Source organism: Cryptotermes secundus, unplaced genomic scaffold (assembly GCF_002891405.2).
Source record: "Cryptotermes secundus unplaced genomic scaffold, Csec_1.0 scaffold320, whole genome shotgun sequence".
In the NCBI taxonomy this organism is placed as follows: Eukaryota; Metazoa; Arthropoda; class Insecta; order Blattodea; family Kalotermitidae; genus Cryptotermes; species Cryptotermes secundus.
Window position 1 is genome coordinate 2,106,049 of NW_019731221.1, and position 18,089 is coordinate 2,124,137.

The 18,089-nt window shown below is 40.4% G+C and overlaps 1 protein-coding gene across 4 annotated transcripts in view; it reads left to right on the forward strand.

Moving 5' to 3' along the window:
* LOC111866474 (zinc finger protein rotund) overlaps positions 1-18,089 on the forward strand; it is a 938,200-nt gene that overhangs the window by 666,174 nt on the left and 253,937 nt on the right. For all 4 annotated transcript variants that reach the window (XM_033752262.1, XM_023855448.2, XM_023855446.2 and 1 more), the window contains one exon: positions 2,283-2,582. In XM_033752262.1, coding sequence (XP_033608153.1) covers positions 2,283-2,582 — 300 coding nt within the window. The remainder of the gene's footprint in view (positions 1-2,282; positions 2,583-18,089) is intronic.

The window sequence follows — 18,089 nt, forward strand, 5'->3', positions numbered from 1 at the left end:
TAGCTGGACACGAGGAGACGAATGTCGACAGGACGGATTAATAAAAGGATCGGAGATGAATACTGTAGAAAGGAGAGAAGGATAAACGGGAACGAAAGAACCGGGTTTAGGAAGCTGCTTTTACGTGACGGAGGTGGGGTAAGGAAGAGGCGTGGATAACAATACGAGGGGGGGAATGGGAAAGGAATATGAGAGAGAGAGAGAGGAGGGAAAGATATACAGAGGTAAATAAGGCAAAGTGGGCCGTGGAGGCCCATAGGGTTGTGAGGCGTCAAAGTTACAACAATTTCTAGACAATCTGCTAACGGATGGCGGTGAGGTTGTCAGCCTTAGCGCCGGCAGCCCTCTGTACCTCCAAGAAGATTCCTGGTACTCATCTGTGTTAAAGGTTGAGTCGATATATAAATGTACGACAGCGATAAACAGAAGGAAGAATGAAATTATGGTTTCGTCATCTTTGACGAGATAGTAGTTGTGGTGTTGGTATATCATTTTAGTCGTTCTGAATTCCGTGTTTCACTGATAACATTGCGAGATTTATAGACTGTGGGATTACATGAAATTACCGCTGATTTCTCTTATGGTATCATTCTTTTAGATAGAATCCAGTAACGGTACTTAGAAACAGAACCAGTTTTATTTCTGCCGGTCCCATGAAAACATATGAGGAACTGTAAAATATTTGAGGTTCTCAAAGCTGTGAATACTGACAGTATACTCTGAAAATGTGAACAGAATGTTCCTCCGAAACATTGTCACCCATCTACTAGAGTAAGAGAGGCTACAACATGAATTCCCCTTTAATGCATTTAAATCTTTAGTGGGATTCGGCGTGTTAATATCAGTTTCCATTGTGTTCGTCAAAAATATTTGTTTTTGTACGTAAATTGTATGTAAGAATTGTTTCCCCGTCTGAGATACATGCCGAGCTAGTGTAACGATTACTAATAATATTCAGAATTACTGGGTTTTTTTACGTTGTCCATTGCCCAGTATTCTAGAAACTAGAAAACATAACGTTTCGGAAACTGGACTTGTTTCCGTCCTCAGGTGAAGTGGGAAAACACCTACTCTTTTGAATACTTGAGAAAGAGCTAACCTCCATCATTGGACAAGCCCCCCTCATCTGAGGACGGAAATAGATCCAGTTTCCGAAACTTTGTATTTTGTAGTTTCTTGAATACAAGACGACGGACAAAGTGGAAAACCCCGATAATTTTAGTGATATACACCATCGTCAGAACCTTTTAGATTTTACTAATAATATTGTTAAAAAAACTTAATTTTATGTGCCCTTACTTTGGAAGGAGATACTCAGATGACCGAGAACTTTTGTGCTTCTATTGAACAACAAAGTTAATTTCCGGGATAAGAAATGCTCCCCATCAGACCTTTACCTGAGTCTCTTCAATCCACTTCCTATTTGTCTGACTTCTATTTTAATATTATGTTTTTCATCTAGGTCTTCCAAATACTGTTTTCTTTTCAGTTTTCTGTAAATATTTTATATGTACATTGCAGTTCTAAATTCGTGCTTCATGTCTTGCCCATCTAATTTTTTTATTTATTCACCTTCAGCATAAAACGCGACAACTTCAAATTAAGGAGCTCCTGATTATTGTCGCTATTATAATTATTATTATTATTATTATTATTCTCGGTGCGCCCTTGCTACCAACCTGGTGGGTAAAGATCTCGACATATTTGCACACGGAGCAGTTTCTCTGAATCATATTTTACAAGCATGTACCAAACCTTTTACAGTGTTACTGGATTAGTGTTCTCATTAACTACAAATGTGTATACCTCGGCTAACTTGAATTTTCTTATGTAGTTGGTATTAATTTATTAGACTTGTTATTAATTTTATGCTATCACTCCCAGGTGTCTTATCTTAGTATCTAGTTGCTAATAGTATTAGCAACATTCATAATAATTCATGATTCATAAATGTATGTATATATTTAAGTCTTCTTTAGATTTATGATCACTGATTTATTTCTGTCATATTTGTATTGTGTTTAATTATTTTTCTATATTTTTATATACTCGTGCTGACTTTGTAATTGGCCACTGTGCTGTTAAGTTATTGCACGTAAATAAACATGAATTGAATTGAATTGAATTATTATTGCCATTATATAGACTATCATATTTTGTATTTTGTTTCTTAATTATTTTTGTGCATTTCTATGTACTCGTGCTAACTTTCTAATTAGTCTCTGGGCTGTTAAGTTTGCACGTAACAAAACATGAATTGAATTGAATTATTATTATTTCAGAAAGCTGCTTTCGTCTGGTCGTCTCCGGCCGAACCATCGCCACATCCCCCACACGTCCACCATCCAGGAGGGGGTGGCATACACCCCGGAGGGCCCGGGGCAGTGGCCGTGTCAGCAGGTAGCAAGCCGGGCGGTGGCGGAGCTCCTGGGGGCCCAGGAGGGCACCAGGGCAACCCCACTCAGGGGCTAGTGCACTGGATGTCCGTGATGGCAGAGCACATGAACAGTGCAGCCGGCAACCCGCACCACGACCCTGCAGCTGCCGCAGCTGTCCATTACATGACGTGGAACGGTGTCGAGGTATGCGATTTTAAACTTTATTGACAAGGGACATTAAGTCGTTAAGGCATTAATCTCTAATACTCTGTTCAGCCAAATATGCCGCACACTACAGCTGCGAAATGTACAAGACATACTTTATTCCAGATACCACTTACACAGGATTTACTACTTAGCTTCTGTCATCGTTGTTGGAAATCTTGAACTCTGATGATCTACTTACCCGTTCTTAAAAATATAAATTTACGGATCTCATTATAACGTTCATATATTCAGTTCAACAAGGAACTGTCTGCTACAACACGTACATTTTATCAGTAAATGATTTATCCCGCTCAACGCTTTCGGCTGTTCAGCCATCCTCAGGGGCACTTACCAATCAGTCCACCAACCGTCGGTGTGATGACACAACGTGTATATGGTCCAAGACAAAAGGAACAGAGAGAAATATAGTACGTATAATACGAGAAAGCTTTCAGAACGTTTCATTGCAACGGCAGCTAGAGGATAGCAACTGTGAAGGGCATGTAAGTTATTTTGAGTCATAAATTACTAAATTGCAGTATCTTACACGTGAATTGTAAAACTGTGACTGAATTCTTTTCAAAATAAAAATATACCGATAGTAAACTCTAAAAACAATATATATATATATTGTGATATGCCGCCTGAAAGCCGGAATATTTGAGCCAATGAGGAAATCCATTCCTGGTCAACGGCTCGCCAAACACACGACCCCGCAGCAACGAACATATGCGGAATAGAACAATTGCTAGGCAACGATTCGGTAACACACGCTACCACGACAACAAACAGAAGTGGAAGTCCGTTACTAGTCAACGGCTCGCCAAACACATTCCTGTGACAGTGGATAAAACAGAAATACACGAAATGTTGGAGATGGTGATCTATATTCGGTTCGTCCGGAAAGTTCAGTTCAGCCCTGGTTCATTCGTAAGAGAAGTAGACAGGAAACACATATCACGTGACCACCGCCCACCGCTGCGTGACGTCACCGCGGACACGGAAAACATAGCCTCCTCTATTGTTGCGAGCGCGTATTTCGGGCGTGGCCTAGAGATGACGTCCTTCTATTATTGTGTGTAGGAACATGTTTATGGAGCTGTGGCCTGGAAATTGGTACTCCCGTTAAAATATCAAAATCCTACAAAGGTCAGTGATAGAATCTCTCTGACCGCAGTTGTTCAGGCGGTCTCTATACTGGTATTACTGACTGCTGGAAATTGAAATGTACGAAGATAGTATAACTATCATAGTTCTCTTGCCAAAATAGATGAAAATCCTTCAATATATAAATGACACTGAAGGTTAAAACATATGGTCAGGACATCGTAAGGTCACATCTCCTTCTGAACAGGAAAAGTAAATTTCTTCCCTGTACACTAAATATAAATTATTGTAAAACAGGCCCCAAGACTTCCGCTTGAGTAGGGAAAGACGAAGAAACAGGAGGATATTAAAAAATAAACGCTTATTGAGTCTTGTGAATAATACATAGAGGACAAGAGGAGATTATGGTGGAAGAGGATGAGATGAAGAAGGAAGTGAGGAAGCAGAATAAGGAAGAGGAGGAAAAGAGGTAGCAGAGAACCCACTGTGTAATTGCCCTGTTTATAACATAATCAGGCATAAGGAATGTGAATTCCTTCCTGTTTATGGTGTACGTTGGACTTTCCCAGTGTGGGAGCCACGGCCCTGCGAGGGGCTATGAAGCCTTTCTGGAGGCCGATGGATAATGGACCGTTAACGAAGTTGCGGAAATATTAGTTTTAATTGTGAATAAAATAGCCTGCAAGAATTACTATTAATGGAAGGAGTATTTTGTAGATATCATTAAGCTTCATTATTAATTAATTAATTTGAATTGCTAAGTCGTATTAGTAGTCATTGTTATGGTTTGGGTGGCGCAGTCAGATAAAGGAAATCTGAGACAGAAAGAGTTTGGAAGCCACTGATGGAAATTAGGTAAAATAACAAACTTCTTATCATTATTTTTACGAGGCGTCCACCTGGCTTATCGAATTCCCGCTGTTAATCTTTGAGCGCCAAAACATGGGCAAGGAAGTGATACCATTTATCAATACCCACATCTGTAAGTCGAAGACCCGACCAGTCTTATAGAAACTAATGTTATGCCTGTGTATGAGGGAAGTTGCTCCAATACTTCGGACTGCCCACGTATATTTACTTAAAGAGTTCTGACCCGATTTAAATCGCCTTTGTTACAGGGGGGGTCTACGCTGAACGTTGTCGGAAAATCTAAATGTTAGTTTCTAACGTCTGAGTACAGTCCCTACATCACCGTAAACCCAAAATTAACTTTATCAAGTTCCTCAAAACAACTTATCGTACGAACGGTAGCGTATTTGGTTGAGGCATTATGCTACAAGCCGGAAGGTCGAGGTCTCTTGTCCCGATGAGGTGGATTTTTTAATTTACCGAATCTTTCCAGCCGCAATATGGCTCTAGAGTCGACTCAGCCTCTAACAAATGAGTACCAGGAGACTTCCTGGGGTTAAAGGGCGGCTGGCGCGTAAAGCTGACAACCTCACCGTCATCCGTGAGCCGATCGTCTAGAGAAAATGTGGGAGCCTCGACTTCTCACAACACTATGGACTTTCACGGCCTGTTACAGGGATAGCTTTAACATCTTAATCAATTCCTCTTGTTTTCTGTGAGATAGAAACACAATTTTCGAAAGTTCTTAGAAGGCCTACTCCTTTAAACCAGTTTTTCACAACCGCAGGACCGCGGCCCGGTACCGGACCCTCGTCTTATAGAAAAAAGAATTAACCGGGCCGCGGTCTGGCAAATGTTGAGAATCACTGCTTTAAACCATACCAGCATCTATATCTATATACACTACCTTCTTCGGGATTAAATGATTCTGCATTATGTGCATATAGCTTATGTTTATGTTTATGATACTCGGAATAAATAGTGATTTTTGAACAGCCTTAAACGGCCTGTCATTGTCAACGGAGACGGAATGTGTTACATGTGCATTGCTTTATCTTTGAAGCATGAATTAATTTTTAAATATTATTTTGAAGAAATTCATATTTCAAAGGGTTTATATGGGATCTTCACACTCTTTGTGTAACGAACAGCCGGCAACAGAACTATAAGGTTTTCTATTGACTCTATCCATCGTCTGGTATATATAAGACAAAAAACCACAAGGTTTCGGAGCCTGGATCTGTCTCCGTCCTCAGGTAGATTGGGCAAGATAGACCTAATCAGTTGGGCCCATTAAAAAGAGCTAGTCTCAATCACTGGACCTAGCTTTTTCTAACGGGCCCAACTGAGCAGGTCTATCCTGCCTCATCCACCTGATGAAGGAGACAGATCCAGTCTCCGAAACGTTGTGGTTTTCTGTCTTATATATACCAGACGATGGATAGAGTCCAAAATAAGCCTTATAGTTCTGTACAGCATACACCATCGTCAGAATCCTTTAAAGTCTATCAGCAGTATCGTGTCTGGGGATGTGTTTTGAAAATTAATGAGTAGATTTGTACAGTAAATGACCTCGCTCTTGACATACGTTTGACTCTTATTTACGTGTCGAAGTGGGTAAAAGAATCAGCAAAATTCAGTGTGCTATAAATTGTAGGTTTATATTTCTGTCTCCTCGTTTATTAGTCGTTCTCAAGTCATTGCCTAACGAATGAGGAACTATTTTATTTATTTTTATTTCCTTGGCACTACAGCCCCAGTGGGCCTAGGCCTACCTCCATGAACTTCTCCGTTCACTTCGATTATTCTAGATCTTACACATTCGGTAGGACTCCTTGGGCCCGTGATTAGCTCGTCGCAGGGCAAACACAGAAAAACGCACACACACAAATTAAACATCCATGCCTTGAGTGGGATTCGAACCCACGATCCCGGTTTCCAAGCGAGCGAAGACAGTACATGCCTTAGACCGCTGGGCTACCGTGACGGACAATGAGGAATTATACCAGTTGAAAAAAGAGAAACTTGCACTGATCGCTATACACCGTGATCTATTTTGCTTTTATTAGCTTTGCCATGAATGTCTGACCATCTGCTTGTTAGCTTGTAACAGCTATAAAATTGGTGAATATATTTTTATGAAATTTTGTATTTGTGAATTTTACTGAAATGTGTTGACATATTCCAAAATTCAACACATTACCTGAGGAACTACGCGCCTTTCTATTCGTAACTCGGATGTAAGAAGCTGAATATTTACCGCGGCAACCAAATATTTCAGACAGAAACGGGGGAGAAGAATGTAACATATATTTTATAGCCAATATACTTTTCTACAAGTCTGTCGTTGTCGAGGTAAATAAACATTGGTGAATTTTATGCTGTGTCATCTAATATCCAGAAACTATTACAACTCAATGCGCCAGAATTTTTATGCTATTTGAACATTTTCCACTTGTTCGTTTAGTGCGCGTTATAAGTGTATGTTTGTGAATGCGTAACATGAATCTTCATGGGGGCAAAGGGCTACCGGCTTGTAAGGCTGAAAACCTTACCGCCATCTGCCAGTCGATTGTCTAGAAAATGTGGGAACCTCGACGTCTCACAAACCTATGGGCCTCCATGGCCTGTTACAGGGATAGCTTTACCTATCTCTCTTATTATCCTCCCACCTGCGTCTAGGTCTTCCTAGTGGTCTGCTCCTTACAGAGGGTCCCACAAAAATATTGTTTGTGTTCCTTCTCTGTTCAATTCGTGCTACATTCCATGCCTACATAATCCTCCTTGACTTGATCCTTCTCATTATGCTTGCCGAAAAATACAAGTTAGAAGTTCCTCATTATGCAGTATTCTCCAACCCCCTGTCACTTGATCCCGCTTCTGTCCAAATATTGTCCTCAGCACCCTGTTCTCAGTATATTTTCTTCTCTTAATTTTGGGGACCAAGTTTCACACCCATGCAAAGCTGCAGGCAAAAATTATAGTTCTGTGTTAAGATCTAAAAGTTTATGACGATTGTGCATTAGTACAAATATTATGTTTCTGAATATTATCCATCGCCCTGTCTTTGTCAGAATACACCATCCTGTCTGTTTTCCAAAAATAAAGAAAAAACGTTTCGGAGACAGAATCATGAATCCGAAACGTGGTTTTGAAAAATAAACAGGGTGGTGTTTATAAATAAAACAAGACGATGGATAAAGTCCAGAAACATAATATTTGTACTAAGTTCTGTATTCGGAAAAGTTCCTGGAGGAAGGCCTACGCCCACTGGGGCTGTAGTGCCAAGGAAGAAAAAGAGTTCTTTTTTAATTAATTTATTAATTAATAATTACTACTACCACCACCACCACGATCATTATAATTATTCCGCAGAATTCCAATGGGCTTACGTTGCAACCAGTAAAGGTGTCATATTTGAATTTAACGGCCTGTTGGCGGTTAAATCTGTCTTTCTGCAACTTAAACAAATGAAATGGCACAAAAAACTGAACGTGACATGCCGCAAGAGAGACACTGTAACAAACATACGAGAACTTTCCCCTTTATGATGACTCTTTTTCAAGATGTCGAAAAGGTGTTTAAATAAAAACTGCAATGATAATGATTTTCGGGACAGAAAATTAACCTCACCCTTTGCGAAGACGAAACAGTGTGAACATAAAAAAAAACAAACAAAAAATGAAAAGAACGATACAGGGGCTACTTCAATAATGTTTTCACTTAGAGCTAAACCGGCATATGTGAGGCATAATATGACTGACATAAAGGTGTACGTTAGGTTGAAAGTAATAGGCTTCCACAACCAGTACACGAAATTAACTAATTTTAAAGACAAAAAAAAATCAAACAGAACTGTATTTTGGTTGTTTATCCGGGAGGCACCTAGTTCGAATTTCGGTCGATCTATTGAATTTTCTTTCAGAGAACATATTCTCTCAGTCCCTTTTAATCATTTCGAGGAAAGAAGCTTGGAATAGGTCACGAATCCTTTCAAAATCCTGATCTCTGTCCTTTCATCATTATCAGCGTCACGATGGGCCTGATTGGCAGTCCCATCTCAGTTCAAGTGTCCAAAATCAGTTCATCACCAGCTTCCCCTTAATTTTTGTCTTCCACTTTCAATTGATGATACATAAATCCTCAGCTGGAAGACTGGCATTAAATGATAATAGACTGCAAAAGTGTGTAGCCGGTCACGGTAGCCGAGAGGTCTAAGGCATGCACTGTCTTCGCTCGCTCTGAAGTAGGGATCTTGGGTTCGAATCCCACTCAGGATATGGATGTTCAGTGTCTGTGTGTGCGTGCGTTTTTCGGTGTTTATGTACAGGTAGAGGCCTTGCGACGAGCTGATCACCCACCCAAGGAATCCTACCGAATGTCTAAGATATAGTAAACCGGAGTGAAAAGGATAGTTTCATAGAGGTAGGCCCAGAGCGAAATTGGGGTTATAGCGCCAAAAGAAAAAAATATATATATCAGAGTACGTAAATTAGAAGCTAGTGTTTTCATTGTTTTCTTCTTCTGAATTAAGAAATAATCACAAAATTACTAAGGAGCCTCGTCGTTTATATAGTACTTCAGATGCTAGGCCTCTATTTAGTGCAGTGAATAACTAATATGAAATTCGCAGGAAAATAACACAAATTCGGAATTTAAAACCATATAAGCTATAGTAAACGCCAGAAATCTGTTTCCAATACTAAAAATTAGAAATCATAAGCACATTAGACAAATCTAGAACAAGTATTCCGTATTAGGACATAGAAGATGCTGATGTTAGTAGAAACTTATTTAGTAGAAATGTTACGACTACGTGGAGTTATGTCTGCATTCCCACATAAGTCTTCATATTGTAGTGCTTAATAAGTCACAGGGATAATTTTTTCTTTACTCTGTGTCATATAATTAGTTTATATTTCCTTTAAAATAAATTATTCGAAAATTGATGCTGGGAGACTTAGGTCACTGTTGATGTTCACACTCGGCAATATCCTGAGTCATCTCTCTTCTTCATGTACCCAGATTAGGAGCTGGAGAGACGATGCCTGAGAAAACTGCGGATGATTCCTATTTAACGATGCAAAAAACTTAAATAAAAAGGAAGGCCATAGAAAGTGGGGATCTACAGATGAGAGAGAGAAAATAAAAAGTTAGTCATGTGTGATGTGTTTTTAAAATGGAAGAAGAAGTGATTCCCCCTTTCCTTTTTCTTCATTCATAGCTGCATAGTTTTTTTATTAACCCCTTTACGCATTAACCATAAACACACATCTCCCTTAACATACATACACACACATACAGTTGTAGATAAAGGGACATCTCCACACATTTGAATACACACGGCGACCAAGCACTATCATTCTTTTTTGTCTTCCGTATAAGACAGCCTTTATTTAAATATAAAAAAGTGGCCCCAAGGTGTTTTTTGTTCTTTACGCCACAGAAATGGACTTTAAGAACATAAGCGGCCCTTCTTTCTGAAGAGATTCTAAAGAGAAGAGGGGTTGTATATGCATTTAAGAGGGGTGCAGGTCTGTGTTTTTTCTCCCGCCCTGTTGTCCCAGGTATATGTAATGTGATGTTACACCATCGGACCTGTCTTCTAATGCATCATCTCCAAGAGCGGCATAAGTACAACTGTTTATTCTAATTGAATGCAACACAGAACATGCTGGTGTGTCCTGGTTACTATCTTAAGTTATTGATGTATGTACGTGGTTTTTCTTGGTCTTTACCTTATACATAGCTTCAAGCATACGACTAGACTCTTGAAAACAGATTGTTACTTATAAGATGGAGGCGATACGTTCTTCCGAAACGTCAGTTAACACCATATCTGCAGGGTGTTACATCCCATAAAACTGCTTCCTTCATATTCTTACTTATTCGACGTTATGATCATCTAACGCTTTCGTCTCTGTGTAAGTAAGTAGATGAAACAGCGTCATGAAACAATGAGAGATGAATTTAATTTTACAGCTGTGAAACTAATGAACTACCTGACGCTGTACAGTATGTTGGATGGGCTACCAACGTTTCAGAATGACATTTTGCCATCTTAAGGACCGTGAAGGTGGAGGCAGCAAGTTCCTCCGAAATTTTGATATCTATCAAATTACAAATCGTAACGGTTTAGAAAATCGTAATATTAACACTGTCTGCAGTGAAAGCCTTAAAACATACATACAAACATTTTATTAACATTAACAGTATCATCATCATCATCAGTAATCTGTCAGACGACAGGTCCACAGTCTCTTCCAAAATAATTCCTCCACTTATTGCGATCTAGAGCTTTCTCCTTCAAATGACAGTATCCTCTTCTGTCCCCAAGGTCATCCAGCATCTTCTTACGTCTTCTTCCTCGTCTTCTTGTCACTTCTATCCGCCCTTCTATCTTTCCTTCAATAACTTCTTTTAGAAGGCAGTTTCTGCGTAAAACATGACCAATCCAATTAGCCTTCCGTATAGTATATATAACAGTATATAAGCCAATTAATCCTTCGGTATTGAGGAACTCAACGAATAGTCCAGTGGGTCCTTCCTTATGTGTTGAGTCGGTCAAGAGACGCTTGACTGTTATGTAATCCACATATACACAAGTGTCACTATATACCCATCACCCTTGGACCATATCACAAGCCATTCTAACACGTGTGACGTCTTGAGACTCTCATAGCGGAGATAACGAACATACTGACTTCTGGGAAACGATGCCGTGTAGTCTGATGTCTTTTGACATTTAGGAAGGGTGAGTTGGCTCTATCTTCAGGATAGACTGAAGGTTTGGGAAACGGCAAATGATAAAGCTATCCTTGTAACGGGCTATGGAAGTCTATAGGGTTGTGAGGCGTTCAGGCTCCTACGTTTTCTAAACAATCGGCTCACAGATATCGATAAGGTTGTCAGCTTTACGTGCCGGCCGCCCTTTACCCTCCACCCCAGGAAGATTCCTGATACTCATTTCTGTTAGAGGCTGAGTCCACACCAGGGGGAATAGTGCGTCTGGAAGGATTAGGTAAATTGAAAAAATCCACCTCATCGGGAACCGAACCCGCGGCCTTCCGTCTTGTAGCATAATGCCTCAGCCAACCGCGTACCCCGTTTGGGAAACGGGGTCTCCCAAAACGCCTCTAAAATCCACCGGACTATGAGAAGTCGCATAAAGAAGATAAGATATTTTGATATGGTTTTGATACCTATACACTAATTACTGCCATCTTTATTAATAGTATCATCCCATCGTTTCTTGGTCTACTATGGGATCTCTTTCCTTGAGATTTCGTAACCGACCTTATATATTCTTTATTTCCTCCTTCATGAGGGCCATTTATGCCACACTCCGATCATTTATTAGTCGATCTCATAAACATATTTTTATATTTTTTTAAATAAGGAAAGTAGGCTAAAATCTAGACTTTCCTTTTATTGATCTTTTGAAACGCCACATAAAGGTTATAGAGCTAGATATTCAGTAACTGGGAGCGAAAGAGTTAAAGCTGTGGTTTTTTCTTTTAATACGTAAGTTGCCTCTATCATTTCTACCAATCTAAGCATATGCAGCGTCAGCAATATCCGTCCTACATTAAACCTCTTAATTCCCCCGCAAAAACACTGCCTCAAGATAAAATTTTTATGACAAATTATGTTTTAAAAGAAACGTACTTAGATTATTTAACTGATACAAACATCATGTTGCGATCAAACGTATATGCGGGTTTTGTATACCTAAATGTAGGGGGCACATCAATTTAAAATCTAATACTAGAACTAGGAGGGTTAATTAGCTCTACGTTTAAAAGTACATTTATTAATTATTACCGTTCCCTCTAATATACTATTTTTATATCTTCCGCCACATGTCTTACAGCAGAAAGAAGTAGTTGATTTATTAGGGCACAGTAACTGTAAAATTGTATGAGAACCCGTTTTAAGCTCCACACAACTGTGGAAAGTTGTTCGGCCGCAAGCACTAAATAACATCTTTGAAGTAATTTCTGTCATATAATGTCTGATATCTGAAACAACGAATAGTAGACTGCGCCTTAAGTTAGCACAGCGGCGTCATGAAGAAGGTATCTGTCTGTACGCTTGTTATCTGAGCCCGAATCTTTTCTTGAACAAAATTAAAATGTTCAGTGAACCCTGGCTGTCACATTCCTCCCGTGTTATCAGTCACAATCACTGTACAGTTTCATTGTAAAAAGGTAAGGTAAAGCTATCCCTGTAACAGGCCGCGGAGGCCTATAGGGTTGTGAGACGTTGAGGCTCCCAAATTTTCCAGACAATCGACTCACAGATGCCGGTGAATTTGTTAGCCTTACGCGCCGGCAGCTGTTTACTCCCAGGAAGATTCCTGGTACTCATTTCTGTTAGAGGTTGAGTCGACCCCAGGGTCATGGTACGGTTGGAAGGACTAGGTCAACTGAAAAAGTCCAGTTACCTCATCGGGAATCGGACGTGTGACTTTCCGGTTTGTAGCGCAGTGCCTCAACGAACTACGCAATCACATGCCCCCACAGTGTTGAGTGTAAACGTATTAGTTTGAACTTTTTATTGCCGGAGTTATATTTGTTATAGGTCTCCTCGCCGTTTCGGCATTATGTTCTGATTCGTTATTCAGATGGAAGCAATGCGAATTGTCGGCATGTCACCTCAGGTGTATCTCAGATAATGGACAATGCAGAAACAATACTGTTATAACATTAAGGTTCTCGCTGGGGTGGTAGATATAACGCCATGTAATCCGTTGAAGACCCGTCCTCTCTTCAGAGAGAGAGCGACCCACATCAACAGACCCGTAACACTCTGACAGTAAGAAAAATCTGGTCACAAGCCCCAGATGGTTGCTTTATTCCAAGATAGACTGGCCGACTGACGGTCGGTTGTAAAGTAAGGCACAGACACAGTGTCGCGTTTTCTGTAGGTCCGTGCCGGGACCATTGCTAGGCAGCACTCATCTCGCCAGTGGACTGGCTAGGTAGTAATCACGTGGTTACCCCGACAGAGGCATCACGCAACAATAGAGGAAGCTGTGTTTTCTGTATATTGGCCCTTGAGGTGGCTATATAACGCGACTCCGCTTGTGGCTAGTTTAGTTTCGCGATTTGCGCATGGCTTTCAAACTTCCGTACATATATGATTAAACAACAAAATTATGCATACAACAAGGAGAAATCATACAGAAGCATAAAAATGCAAATGTTCGCAACACTGGACAAGGCGAACCCTTACACAGGAGATATAAGAGGCTTAAACTTTGCGACTGTCAAGCATACGACCGTTCAAGTGACTAGACTGCCTTCGTAGCAGGAGCTACTAGTGATAGGTCATAATCTGCTCTACTGAGACTGGACTGAGAGAAATCTTGCATACATTGTGTGTACATACAATTAACAACATGTAAAATGTAAATTGTACATACTGACTACAGACTTACTGCTGCTGACTGTGACTCTGGCAAACGACACATCCGTCCTCTCGTCAGAGAGAGCGTCCCACATCAACAAGCCTACAGCTGTCCGACAGTAATAGAGATCTGGTCTTAAGCCCCACATTGGTGCTCCAAAACCGTGTAGCCGACTGACCGTCCGTCGTAACATAACGTTAACTTTAAGTTCAGGTAGTTCTGTACTGGAGGCTGTGAAGAAAGAATCTGAGTGCGACAGTCTGAAGATTTGCACTGTTAGAAACTGTTGCCAGATAACGGCTGGTGAAGACACAGCAGGTTAGGAAAGGCTTAGCGGATGCTGTGGTGGTCTATAATCACACAACTACATAACAATGTTATGGGGAAAAGACGGGGTTCTTTCATATTATCGCCGCTGGTAGGTATAATAACCACTGTCCTCTAAAAGACTAGTTTCCCCATTTCTTGATAAAGTACGTTGCAGGGCGTGGAACACTGAATTTTACTACGTTCGAGATACATCAGACAGTCTGATGACTTCTACTGTTTGTGCCACTCTTCCCGTATGGCCCTAAGAAGGCTTTCTGTGGACAAAAGTAGGGTTACATATGCAAATAGTGTGTTGGTTCTTTAGAAGTACTTTCTATAAAAAGAAAAGCTTCGAGGGACTCTAAGATAAAAGCTCTGTGCTTCACAGCATTGAATTGAAGAAGGGGTGGATTAGTGGTGGACCCTATCCAGTATACTACCCCCAATCAGTGGAAGGTTTCGAGGGTTAATAAATGAATAAAGAGGGGGGAAGATGTTAAGGAAAGTGCATAAATGTTAAAGTGAAGACGATTCCCAGCGTTCATAACGTATGCAAAGTGCGTATGAGGGTCCCATTATTTTTTCTGGTGTTAAAAGATACAACGGTGGAGTGTCCTGATGCACTTTTTAAGAGAATGAAAAAATGACACTGAAAGAAGGAAGGGGAGACCCATTCTTGGTTCCTGGGATAGGCTCTTGCCCAGTTTCGCGCGCAAATCTCTCGTACACTCTCTACCACAAAATATGTACCGGGCTTATTTCTCTTTATAGCTCTCCAAAGGCTGTGGTCTAATGGTCAGAGTTCCTGGCTACAGATCCAAAGGTCCCGGGTTCGATCCTCGGCGCTACCAGATTTTTCTGAGAAATAGTGGTCTGGAACAGGGTCCGCTCAGCCTCGTGAAGATAATTGAGGAGTTGTTTCAAGGGAATAGCGGCTCCGGTCTAGAGAACCAGATTAACGGTCGTGGGGATCCGTTGCGCTGACCATGCGACACCCTGTATCAGAGAAATTTGGCACTCACTTCGCCAACAAGCGGCGATCTCTTCGTCGGTATAGTTTGCTTACGGACTATAGGCCACGGAGTTTGTTTTTTGTTTTGTATTCTTCTGCAGAGTATTTCAAACAAACAATTTCTGATAATGTCAAAACGGCAATTTACATGTTTTCTGTTTTTATTAGCTGTTACGTATCAGATATTAATCTGGTCTGACCAGTCAGACATTTCGAGCTGGAAAACCGGTGTTCAATTCGAGAGAGCGGGAGGAATGCTCGTCCGTGCAATCATGCCCAGACCAGCTCTGAGGCACATCCTTCAATGTATCGAGTTGGTGCCCGAGGCTTCTTGACTGGTAGAAATCATCTAAACCTGAAACTGATAATTTTTATTCATTTATTAACAAAATCTATACTCTGCGGGGGTTTACTTCAGTGCTCTGTGTTCGACTGCATTGTATTGTGCTCGGGTGCAAGCCAACGAGATAATTCTGGCTCCTTATTGGGCACAAATAGGAGAAGTTCACGCAACATATGTCCTTATAACAATAGAACAAGTCACAACAAAGTATTAAGAACGAAAGCCAGAGAAGTACAAGTATACTTTTACCGCTTAAGTGTATTGTAATTAGGAATATGAATGGTTGTTAGCCGTGATGGATGCAATCAGAATGCCCTAACTACTTTGTTACACGCATCGTAAACTAAATTTTTCTCTTGCGATAAGTGATATATTTTCCTATTTTCTGTTCCCTTCAAATTCAGAAACGACTTACCATGTAATGAAACACCAAACCGAAATGCGTTCTAGATAAAATTTAATATAAAAAATACTATTTTTTCGGGCTATCAGCCATGTCATTTGTTTAAAATTTACAGTCTTTTCAGTGAGCATCTTTTTTTTTTTTTAATTCGCATATTGGGGGGTGGAGCCCAACTGGGTCCACTCGGCACGTCGGCCACTGATTGACCTATTGTACCTGCTCCGGGTGATTATGATGATGGAGAATTTGGTGGAATGGAGATTGACAGGGGAAACTGAAGTACTTCGGAGAAAACCAGTCCCAGAGCCAATTTATCCACCATAAATTGACTAGACCCGGACTCGAACCAGGGCTTCCTTCGTGGGAAGCCAGCGACTAACCGCTTGAGCTATGGAGCGGCCCAGTGACCGTCTTTTTCCATGTCGTTAAGGTCTGATATTAGTGATGGAGCAGAGATGGTTAATGAAATACTGGTTATTTTTAACCAACTGACATAGCTGATAGCCCGAAAATTTATCAACTTAGCCGCCTTGAAATCTTCAGATCCCATGGAACTTCAATATTTTATTGCATCTAAAGATTATTTTTACCACTAAACTATATGAAAAAAAATATTTACAAAATTCGATTTCAGCTGTGAGATCGACCTTCTGTCTCAGATGTAATACAAAGGTATGTAGGGTCTATCTGGCTAGCACTTGAATCAAATTTTAGCTTCAGACAGAAGAAAGAAGATAGATAGTGGACCTGAATAGGAGAAAATAGGGAGGGAGATAGAAAGAATATTAAATAGTGGCATAGGAAAAAGATAAATTTTTTTATTATTGCTAGTAGGGTGGGACTAAGTCCCTTGCACTGCGGCCACTTCTGACCTATTGTACCAGCCCCAGATGATAGGTGAGGGTGATTGTGAAGCAATTGGTGGAATGAAGATTGGCAGGGGAAACCGAAGTACTCGGAAAAAACCTGCCCCAGCGCCACTTTGTCCAACACAAATCCCACTTGACCAGACTCGGGCTCGAACCCGGGCCGCGGTTGAAAGCCATCCACTAACCTTTTGAGCTATGGGGCGGACAAAGGATAGATAGAAGAAACGTTAATTAAAAATGCATATAGAGAAAGAAATTAAATGGAGGATAGAAATAGGAAAAGGGAAAAGTACTGTAGAAAGAAAGAAGAAAGAGGAGACAGAAAATATTACCATCTAGGGCCTAAATGACTTTCCTTTTGCCTTAAATTTTAATCTATTTCGATTTCTAGATTTTTCGGCCGGTTAATGTAGGCAGATATGAGACATAATTTTTAATAGCAGTAACATAATCGAGGCTATAGTCTTCGGGACGTTTCATGTACGTTCTCCCATGATGATGGAGGCAACAGATTACTTCGGAAAGTATTTAACCAAATACATGAAGTCAGATCGCAGAAAACGTAATCTTGATGCTCATTTCCGTAAAAATATCAGTTCTCTGGAATGGTAGGGGCGTTTTTGTCTTGAGCCCTTGCGCCGTTGACGTGAAGAGAGAGTCAACCTAAAACAATTCTTTAAAACGCCTGTTAAGTAGGGGCACCGGTATCTAACTCAATATGTACAGAGGAATTCCTTTGATGTTTTCAAATATGCCGCGGTCTGATGAATGTTCTAATTAGAGCTTTTAAAATTCTCTGAGGACACGAAAAAGGGACAAGATTTCTTAGAAGTCCTCAAGTCGGGACCAGCACTTCTTCTCATTATGACTCATAATAATTGGACACGGAGGCCTTCGTTCGAAGTTACTCGGTGTACTTTATGCAGCGTATAATTATCATCTTCACTTATCTACCGAAATTTTAATCGGGACTTCTAATGCAAAATTTGAAGCTAATTCACTACAAATGGCAGTATAATGATTTATGTATCATTTAACCTGTAATGATATGATTAAGTCTTATCCGGGAAGGATTTAACAAGGGTTCAGTGACCGTTTAATTCTCGTAATGGTGTTGTGTGATGTAATAGTGTTCTGTATAAAAACTCCATGCATTCTCTTCATTAACTTCAAAGCTATATGCAAGACAATTACAGCATA